The 11323-nt window shown below is 45.7% G+C and overlaps 1 protein-coding gene across 1 annotated transcript in view; it reads right to left on the reverse strand.

Moving 5' to 3' along the window:
• Nucleotides 1-10564, reverse strand: part of LOC102255303 (signal-regulatory protein beta-1) — a gene marked incomplete at its 3' end in the record, with an annotated part of 17484 nt that extends 6920 nt beyond the window's left edge. Inside the window, exon 1 of the mRNA XM_005871576.2 lies at nt 10495-10564. Within this exon, the coding sequence (XP_005871638.2) occupies nt 10495-10564 (70 nt within the window). The remainder of the gene's footprint in view (nt 1-10494) is intronic.
• Nucleotides 10565-11323: the final 759 nt, after the last annotated feature.

The raw sequence follows: 11323 nt of genomic DNA on the forward strand, positions 1-11323 counted from the left end.
CCCCCTGATGGGCCCTGCTCTGTGCATGACAGGGGGCGGCGCCCAACTCCCCAATCAGCCCTGCTCTGAGCCCGACCAGGGGCTGCACCTAGGGATTGGGCCTGCCCTCTGCCACCCGGGAGCAGGCCTAAGCCAGCAGGTCGTTATCTCCCGAGGGGTCCCAGACTGCGAGAGGGCATAGGCCGGGCTGAGGGACCCCCTCTCCCCCCCAAGTGCACAAATTTTTGTGCACCGGGCCTCTAGTCCTGTATAATAAAAGGCTACTATGCAAATAGACCAAATGGCGGAACAAATGAACAACCGAACAACCGGTTGCTATGACGTGTGATGACCACCAGGGGGGTGCGTGTAGAACATGGCAGGTGTCAGCAGAAGGCAGCAGAGTGCTGAACATGGCGGGCATTGGCCTCTGCGGGATGGTGGAGTAGGTGAGCGGGGCCGCCAGACCAAGGCAGGATGCCGATCGCTGTCATTGGGGTGAGCCTCTGGTGGTTACTGAATATTCTTTGCTCCTGTGTGCTGCAGTTCTGCCCAGCACTCACACCTGCTGCTGGCGCTGGCCCCGCTTGCACCCTCTGCTGGTGCTGGATCTGCCACTCGCCACTCGCACTGGCTGCTGGTGCCTGGATTTCTCGGCACCGTCAGCAGATGCAAGCGGTGGATGCCGGCTCCTATTGCTTCTGAGGGCTTTTCCACCTCACCCTGATCATGAGGGGTGATCGGGGCAGCAGCCACTGCACACATCTGCTGCTGGTGCTGGCCCAAATAGCTCCTCCAAATCGCTCTGTGCCGTCAGTGGGTGCGAGTGGGGCCGGCGCTGTCAGCGTGTGGGAGTGGCGGCAGTGGGAGTGGGGCTGCAGAGAGACAGGGGACTGGTGGCCACTGTGGGAGGGGCTGGGCAGGAGCGCAGAGAATGGGCTGAGACCTGCCCCTGTGCCCACTGCAGCCTTGCAGCCCACAGTTCCTTTCAAGGTGCACGAATTCATTCACTGGGCCCTTAGTCTAGGATAATCTTTCAAGATCAAGAGTCTTAAGTTCATCACTTCTCCTAGATCTCTTTTGTCATATAAAGTAATATATTCACAGGGTCTGGGTATTACCCATAGACCTTTTTGGGGGGAGCCATTGTTCTGTGTGACACACACATGTTTCTTGACTATTAGAGAAGTCATTGCCATGGCAGAAGCCTATGTCTGTGTCTTTGTTGCACAGGTTGAAGGACAGCACAGGTTACTGAATGTGGAAGAAGGACTATTCTAGCAGTGCACTGGGAAACGAGGTTGCAAATGCAACTAGAAATCAGTAACAAAGTGAAATGAAATGATCACAAATACAAAGAAATCAAACAACACTTTCAGAATCAATAGTTCAAAGCAGAAATCACAAGGGAAAGTAGAGAAAATACTAAAGCAAATGAAAATGTAATCACAACATAACCAAGTGTATGAGATGCAGTGAAAGTGCTGGAGGGAAATTTAGAGTGTTAAGAGCATATATTTAAAAAGAGAATAGTTCATGAATTAACTCTTAACTATTCACATTAATTTAATGGTAGAAAAAGTAGGGGTCAATTAACCCAAATCTGGCAGAGGGAAAGAAAGAGAAAATATTAGTTCATAGATATATCAAATGGAACTAGAAAAACAACTGAAAATGGACAAAACCCAGAGTGGTTCTTCAAAAGATTAAAAAAAAAAAGACAAATGTTTAACTGGATGGACAAGAAATACAGAAAGAAGATCAAATAACTAAAATCAGGAATAAACATAGGACATTATTGATTATTTCACAGAAATAAAATGGATTACAAAAGTGTACTATGAACTATTGTACATCAATATATTGGATACCCCAGATAAAATGGACAATTTCTAGAAGCATATGACTTATTAAGAAGAAATTACAAATAAATAAATAATATGAATAGACCTGTAACTGGCAAGGAGATTGAATTAACAATAAAAAAATCAACCAATAAGGAAAAGCCCAGACTGTTTGGTTTCGTTGGTGAACTCCACTAAACATTTAAGAACTAACATTAATCTTCCTCAAACCCCACAAAAAAATTAAAATGGGAGAAAAGCTTCTTAACTTATTCAGAGTCATTCTGAGACTAACTATAAGTCACCCTTATCTGGATATCAAAGCCAGATGAAGGCTCTATAGGAAAACTACAGACCAATATCTTCCATAAATATCGATCCCGTAATCTTCAACTAAACATAAGCCAAGCCAAATTCAACAGCAAAATAACAGAATGATATATTATGACCAACTGAGATTTATTCAAGAAATGTAAGGATGGTTCAGCATATGAAAGTCAAACAGTGTAATATATCACATTAACAGAATGAAGAGAAAAAAACCACATAAGCTTCTCATTGGATGCAGAAAAAGCATTTGACAAAAGTCAACATTTTTCATGATAAATACAACCAACAAATTAAAATATATGGAAACGTCCACAAAATCTTTTTCACCTGAAAAATTCTTCACGATGCATAAATATTTTGTTACACAGGGTACAAAAATACTTTCACTTTTTGGTTGCTTTCCAAGTTTAGAAAAAATGAGGAGCAAGGGCAGGGATGGGGTGCATTGGGGCAAGTAAGCAAAATGGGCAGAGAAGGAATGCTCTGAACAGTTGTTGGCCCATCTAACGAGGAAGCGGAGGACCCTGGTTTGAAATGCAAAAGGAAACACTCTATCTTTGTGGGTGGTCATTGGAGGTCAGTCTGGAAGTGTGTGGGGCGGTGGAACTGGCTGCAGGGTGTAGGGCTCAGGGCTCAGGGAAACAGGGCAGGTGTAGAGGGAAGGACCAGGAATGATAAACCATTAAAGACCAGGACCTGTTGCCATGGTGACACAATGTGAGAACACTCACATATACACAAGTTTAAGTGTCTTAATTCATGCCAGAAAAGATGTAAAATCAAATGCTTTGTTTCTCCGAGGTGAAGCTACAAAAGCAAGTCTGGACTGGGGATCAGGCCTTGCTGGGTCCCAGTGAGGCCTCAGAGGGGGCCTGGGTGACCAAGCGAGAAGGGCCCTGAATCCTATCGTGCGGCTGTGGGACAGACAGGGCTGAGGAAGAGAAGAGAAAGGAAACAGGAAGCAGGCCACTGAGCGAGGCTGAGAATCCACAGTCTTTGGAGGACCCAGGATCTCTGCACAGGCTGCCTGGAGGCAGTAGAGCTGGGGCAGCTCCCTCCCCAGTGTGGGGGCAGGAGCTTCCAGCTGTGGGAACAAGACTGAAGCACTAACATAACTGACGGAATTGCCATCCTTGCTGGGTGGAATCAGAGGAAGGGTCCCAGCGACCCTGAGCGCGTGGGCTGCTGGGTAGGTGAGTGCAGCAGGTGAGATAGCCCTCAGGGGACGTGGGGACAGAGCGCCCCCATCAGGTCCTATGGGTCCCCTCCAATGAAGTGTGCTCTTTGGGAGAGGTGACGCTGCCTGGACTTGGTGTAGCCATGAGCTTGTTCTTGGCCATCTAGGCTTTGGCTTTAGCAAACTCTGGCCTCAGGGTCTGCGGGTTCTCAGGATCAAAGGGAATTCCTTTCCATGCATCCTTGCTGCCTCTGCTCCTGCCTGGCTGTCAGGGATCACAAAACCAACAGGGTTTCAATGATCAAGGACCCTTCATACTCCTTCAATGCCTAACGAGTAGGTAGAGTTCTCTTTGTTTAATGTCCACAGGGAGACAGAACTGTATCTGGACCTCCTCCTCCAGGGAGCCTCCGGAGCCTGATTCTGAGCCCGTGCAGGTGGTGGTAAGGTGCTCATTGTCTGGCTTCAGGCTGCTCACGGTGCTGTGTGTGGGGTGGGGTGGTGGTGAGGAGAGGAAGGGAATGTGGGGGTGTGTGGGGTGCTGGCCCAGTGAGGAGGTAGCAGGGGGCCTGGTGAGGAGTGTGCTCTGCTGATGGCAGGTGGGTGGTAGGGGGGTGAATGAGGGCCCGTGAGAGGGGCAGCTGCCGTGTGGGGCTGGGGTCACCTCACATTTGGCAGTTGCAAGAGGCAGGGAGGAAGTGTGGTGAGGGAGGCACTGGGAACCCGAGCCCATCCAAGTGGCCTCTGCCTCTGCCTTTTCCCTGCAGCTGCCCTTCCACAAGATCTTACGTGAAAAACCCACAGCTAATATCACACTTGATGTTGAGCGTGTGAAAGCTTCCCCCCTAATATCAGAAACAAGACACAGATAAGCACTTTTGCCACAAATGTTCAACACAATACTGGACGTTTCAGAAAAAGCAATTAGACAAGAAAAGTAAATAAAAGGCCTTGGAAATGTAAAGGAAGAAGTAAATCTATCTGTGTTTCCACATGACATGAGTGTATATGTAGCAACTCTAAAGGTTCCACATACCCTAAAACTCTATTAGAGCTCATAAAGGATTCAGCAAATTTGTGGCATACAAAACCAACACACGAAACTCAAGTGCATGTCTATACACTAGTGATGAACAATCCAAAAAAGAAATTCCATTTTCAATAGCAACAAGAGGTATAATATATGCAGGGGTAAATTTAACTATGGAGGCAAAAGGCTTGTACATTGAAAAGTACTAAACATTGCTGGAAGAAATTAAAGACAAAAATAAATGGGAAAACATTTCTTGCTCATGGATTGAAAGACTTAATATTGTTGAGATGTCAGTACTACCTACGGCAATCTACAGATTCAAGGCAATTGCCATCAACATCTGCCCTTCCACATGCACCCACATCTGATCATAACCCTCTATCTCTACTTGCTGCTGTCCCATTGCAAGGCACTTGTTTGCATGAATGCAATGACCTCTTATGTGCTCTAGTTGCTTCCTTCTGTATCCTGTTGTAGACTATTCTCAATCAAATGCTAGAATAATTTGAAACTCATGCCAGGTCATGTCCTTTCTTTCTTCAAAACCCTACAATGGCAACATTCCCTCAAAGTAATAGCCTTAATCTTTGAACACAGCAAGAAGCTTCTAGTCTCAGGGCCTTTGCATGTGCTGTTTCCCATCAGGAGGTTCTGTATGATAAGCACATGGCTCACTCCCAACTTCTTTTAATGTTTGTTCAAACTTCCCCTTCTCAGAGATGCTCACCCAGACAACACTTTTAAAAATACATCTCAACTCACAGACTCCCTGAAAGCTCCTATTCAACACTACTTTAACTTTCCCCTTAACACTTACCACTTTCTAATATTCTATATTATTTTCATATTTATTATGTCCATTGTTTACTGTCATTTCCCTACTGAAATAGAAGCTCCATGGGGGCAGCTTCTTTGTCTCATTTATTCCTATAATGATTCCTGCACATAGTAGGTATCCAGTAAGTATATTGGTGACGTATGAACTGTTGAGTGCAACACCTCCCTGGGATCCTGAAGTCTGTTTTAGGTGGAAATTATGTCAGACCTGAGTTTCCCATGTGGATGACTTGGGGGAGAAAAAGTAAATTGAGCATATACAGAAAGCAGAAGAGCCCAGGAGAAGAAAACCACAAACTACTTCCCCCTCCCAGCCTCGTCCACACCCAGTGACAGAAGCAGCAGGAATCTCATGGGTTGGATGTGGGGCCACAGGCATTTGAGGAGAGTCATGGTTAAATCCATGGGTCAGATGCCACAGGCATGTGAGAAGAGTGAGTGTTCAGAAAATTAGAAAGTTATAACTCAGCAGATTTTCCAAGGCCTTGAGTTTTCAACTGATGTCAGAGAATACAGATATGGATATAGGTATATTTATACGTATGGAGCACCCAGCTGGAATTCTCTGTATCTTTCATTCTGTTGTTTCCTCCTCATCCTGATCCAGCATGGAAGAGGCACTCCAAGACAGTAATGAACAAAATTCTACTTATTTTCCCCACCCTTCCCCCTATACTTCCCCTTTGGCAACTCAGCTCTTCCCTATACATGTTTTTGCTTCTCTTTTGTTTTTTTTGAGATTCCACAATGCAAATCACATGGCATTTGTCTTTCTCTTTCTTACTCATTTCACTTAGGGCAAAAGCATCTATGGGGGTGTGGTGAGGGAGGCACTGGGAACCCGAGCCCATCCAAAGTGGCCTCTGCCTCTGCCTTTTCCCTGCAGCTGCCCTTCCACAAGATCTTACATGAAAAACCCACAGCTAACATCACACTTGATGTTGAGCGTGTGAAAGCCTCCCCCCTAATATCAGAAACAAGACACAGGTATGCACTTTTGCCACAAATGTTCAACACAATACTGGACGTTTCAGAAAAAGCAATTAGACAAGAAAAGTAAATAAAAGGCCTTGGAAATGTAAAGGAAGAAGTAAATCTATCTGTGTTTCCACATGACATGAGTGTATATGTAGCAACTCTAAAGGTTCCACATACCCTAAAACTCTATTAGAGCTCATAAAGGATTCAGCAAATTTGTGGCATACAAAACCAACACACGAAACTCAAGTGCATGTCTATAAACTAGTGATGAACAATCCAAAAAAGAAATTCCATTTTCAATAGCAACAAGAGGCATAATATATGCAGGGGTAAATTTAAATATGGAGGTAAAAGGCTTGTAGATTGAAAAGTACTAAACATTGCTGGGAGAAAGTAAAGACAAAAATAAATGGGAAAACATTTCTTGCTCATGGATTGAAAGACTTAATATTGTTGAGATCTCAGTACTACCTATGGCAATCTACAGATTCAAGGCAATTCCCATCAACATCTGCCCTTCCACACGCACCCACATCTGATCATAACCCTCTATCTCTATTTGCTGCTGTCCCGTTGCAAGGCACTTGTTTGTATGAATGCAATGACCTGTTATGTGCTCTAGTTGCTTCCTTTTAGATCCTGTTGTAGACTATTCTCAACCAAATGCTAGAATAATTTGAAACTCATGCCAGGTCATGTCCTTCCTTTGTTGAAAACCCTACAATGGCAACATTCCCTCAAAGTAATAGCCTTAATCTTTGAACACAGCAAGAAGCTTCTAGTCTCAGGGCCTTTGCACGTGCGGTTTCCCATCAGGAGGTTCTGCACGATAAGCACATGGCTCACTCCCAACTTCTTTTAATGTTTGTTCAAACTTCCCCTTCTCAGTGAGGCCCACCCAGACGACACTTTTAAAAATACATCTCAACTCACAGACTCCCTGAAAGCTCCTATTCAACACTACTTTAACTTTCCCCTTAACACTTACCACTTTCTAATATTCTATATTATTTTCATATTTATTATGTCCATTGTTTACTGTCATTTCCCTACTGAAATAGAAGCTCCATGGGGGCAGCTTCTTTGTCTCATTTATTCCTATAATGATTCCTGCACATAGTAGGTATCCAGTAAGTATATTGGTGACGTATGAACTGTTGAGTGCAACACCTCCCTGGGATCCTGAAGTCTGTTTTAGGTGGAAATTATGTCAGACCTGAGTTTCCCATGTGGATGACTTGGGGGAGAAAAAGTAAATTGAGCATATACAGAAAGCAGAAGAGCCCAGGAGAAGAAAACCACAAACTACTTCCCCCTCCCAGCCTCATCCACACCCAGTGACAGAAGCAGCAGGAATCTCATGGGTTGGATGTGGGGCCACAGGCATTTGAGGAGAGTCATGGTTAAATCCATGGGTCAGATGCCACAGGCATGTGAGAAGAGTGAGTGTTCAGAAAATTAGAAAGTTATAACTCAGCAGATTTTCCAAGGCCTTGAGTTTTCAACTGATGTCAGAGAATACAGATATGGATATAGGTATATTTATACGTATGGAGCACCCAGCTGGAATTCTCTGTATCTTTCATTCTGTTGTTTCCTCCTCATCCTGATCCAGCATGGAAGAGGCACTCCAAGACAGTAATGAACAAAATTCTACTTATTTTCCCCACCCTTCCCCCTATACTTCCCCTTTGGCACCTCAGCTCTTCCCTATACATGTTTTTGCTTCTCTTTTGTTTTTTTGAGATTCCACAATGCAAATCACATGGCATTTGTCTTTCTCTTTCTTACTCATTTCACTTAGGGCAAAAGCATCTATGTCCATCTGTGTTGTTGCAAGTTGCAAGATTTTATTCTTTTTTATCACAAAACTAGTGGCCCAGTGCACAAAATTCATGCATGGGGGTGGGGGGTGTCCCGTAGCCTGGCCTGCACCCTCTCCAATCTGGGACCCCTTGGAGGATGTCCCACTGCTGGTTTAGGACAGACATCCCCCTCACAAACCGGGACCACTGGCTCCTAACCACTCGCCTGCCAGCCTGATCACCCCTAACTGCTCCCGTGCTGGCTTGATCACCCCTAATCATCTCTGCCTTGTCCCCGCACCCAGGACCCAGGATTCCCTCCTCCAGCCGGCTGCAGGCCCCCAGGACCAGGGCTTCCCTCCCTCTGGCTGGCCACAGGCACCCGGGACCCAGGCCAGCTTCTCTTGGGCCGGCTGCAGCCGCAGGAGACGGTGGGCAGGTGGCTTCACCCCGGCTACAGCTGCAGGTGCCGAGGCCTGCAGGGCAGGTGGCTTCTCTGGCTGGCTACAGCCCAGGACCGCAGGGTGGGTGGCTTCTCCATCTCCCAGGCTGCAGCCAGCCGCAGGCACTGGCACCTGGGACCTCAGGGCAGGCGGCTTCTCTATGTCCCAGGCTGTAGCCAGCCTCGGGCGCTGGCTCCTGGACTGAAGGCAGGCGGCTTCTCCGTCTCCTCCGGGGACGCAGTGCGGGCGGCTTCTCTGGCTGGCTGCAGCCCAGGACCACAGGGCAGTCATCTTCTTCATCTCCTGGGCCTCAGCCAGCCTCAGGCGCTGGTGCCCGGACCTCAGGCGGGCGGCTTCTCCATCTCCCCCAGGACCACGGGGCGGGTGGCTTCTCTGGCTGGCTGCAGCCTGGGACTTTGGGGCGGACAGCTTCTCCATCTCCTGGGCTGGAGCCAGCCGCAGGCGTTGGCACCGGGGACCACTGGACGGCTGCTTCACCCGGCTGGCTTTGTCAGGAAGGTTGTCCTGATGGTCTTCCGGAATACCTCTGGTCTAATTAGCATATTACTCTTTTATTAGTACAGATGATATTTCATTGTATATCTGCACCACATCTTTTAAATCCATTCACTTATTGATGGAAAGTTTTACTCATTTTACCAAGAGAGAAGCTTGCTCATCTTAAGAGTTTGGTGGAGGCTATGGGGTGAGTTTGGAGAAGTAGAAAGGAGGGAGGGTGTCTGAAGAAAGAGAGAACTATACATCTGTACATGTGCATTTCATGTGAACTGAAAAAGATTGAAGAGAACAAAAGGGAAAGGGTTTTCTAAAATTTTGCGTCTCTGTGTGGGGTGTGTGTGTGTGTGTATGCAGTCCCTCACACCAACTACATGCACACACCCCACACACATAGATACATGCATCGCAAGTATATATAAAAGTGTGGCCTTGCATGACAGGACACAGATTGTTTTGAGGATTGATGAAATTAGACACATATTAAAAGCTCAGTAAAATATTTGGCACATTAGAAATATGCAATGTATAATTATCAAACATTTGCAAGTACAAATAGCAGAAATTGAATAGCTGAGTGTCTCAATAGTAGATGACTATTTTTCAGTTTACTTTTCTGGGTTTTTTGATTTTTCTGCTAACAGGCTCTGCTGCCAAGCAGCATAATATGGTGAAAAGAATGAACTCTGGCCCTAGCTGGTTTGGTTTAGTGGATAGAATGTCAGCCTACAGACTGAAGGGTCCCTGGTTTGATTCTGATCAAGGGCACATGCCCGGGTTTCGTGCTCAATCCCCAGTAGGGGTCATTCAAGAGGCAGAAGATCAATAATTCTCTCTCAACATTGATATTTCTATCTCTCTCTCCCTATCCCTTCCTCTCTGAAATCAATAAAACTATATTAAAAAATAAAAAAGAAAGAGCTCTGGAAGCTGGTGGCCCAGACTTGAACCTTGGCTGCTCAACTGAATTAGATGATGATACAGGCAAGTTACTCTCTCTGTCTCGGATCCCCATCTGCACGTCCAGGATAACAGTCACAGCTCTCACAGAGGGACGTCTGAGTGTGACACGAGTCAATACACACAAAGTTGTCTCTATTTCGGTTTGAAGCATCATCTTATTAAAAAAATATTTATTTGTATTGATTTCAGAGGGACAGGGAGAGATAGAAACATCAATGATGAGAGAGAATCATTGATCAGCTGCCTTCTGCATGCCCCACACTGGGGATCGAGGACACAACCCAGCATGTGACCTCACTGGGAATTGAACTATGACCTCCTGGTTCATAGATTGATGCTCAACCACTGAGAAATGCTGGCCAGGCAAGCATCATCTGTTTTGTTGCCTCAGGTAACCAGTTGCTGGCAATGGAGCCACAGAGAAACCACTCAGATCCCTGACTTCATGAGCTCAGATAAAGCCCTGTCCTTGGCCTTGTGTGCAGCCTGGGTGACACACCCATGTTTCCCTGGAGGCCCTGAAATTTCAGGGGCAAAAAGAAATCCAGGGGCAGGAAGAGAATATTCTACCCCAAGGAGTTCTCACCTGGGAGGCCCAGCAGTAGAGACAGCAGCAGGCAAGGAGGAGGGTGGGGCCAGGAGGCAGGGATGGGCATCCTGGAGGCCTGAGGGTCTTGCTGTCATATATATACATATATATACACACACACACACATATATATATATATATTCAATGCAATAAAATAATAATTCCAATATTTTTTTGTGTGTGAAACATGACAAAGTCATTCTATATTGGATTTGGCCCTGAATCACACACCATTTTGAACAACAAAAAGTGTTGGGAAGATTTGCCCAAAAACACTGATTATAAAGCTGTCCTGACCAAGACAGGCTAGTTCTGACAGAGATAGGCAAGTAGCTCAAAGCAACAGAGAGCTCATGAATAGAACCAGGTATTTATGGAAAGTGGACATATGTCAAAGGTGGCAGTGCAATCACTGAGTGCTGGGTAATTTATCCTTGTGGAGGAAAAAGTCCTCACCACCTACAACACACACACACATGCACGGGCAATATACCCAGTTCAAAGGCAAACATCAAAAGAGCAAAACGGGATCAAAAGTGAGAAACGGCTTTGGTAAAACAAAAGCTTCCAGAGGAAACCAGCACTGCTTATTGTCAACCACATAGAGCAGCAGTTCTCAACCTGTGGGTCACAACCCCTTTGGGGGTCAAACGACCCTTTCACAGGGGTCGCCTAAGACCATTGGAAAACACATATATAATTACATATTGTTTTTGTGATTAATCACTATGCCTTAATTATGTTCAATTTGTAACAATGAAAATACATCCTGCATATCAGATATTTACATTACGATTCATAACAGTAGCAAAATTACAGTTATGAA

Source organism: Myotis brandtii, unplaced genomic scaffold, assembly GCF_000412655.1.
Source record: "Myotis brandtii unplaced genomic scaffold, ASM41265v1 scaffold3455, whole genome shotgun sequence".
Taxonomy (NCBI): Eukaryota; Metazoa; Chordata; class Mammalia; order Chiroptera; family Vespertilionidae; genus Myotis; species Myotis brandtii.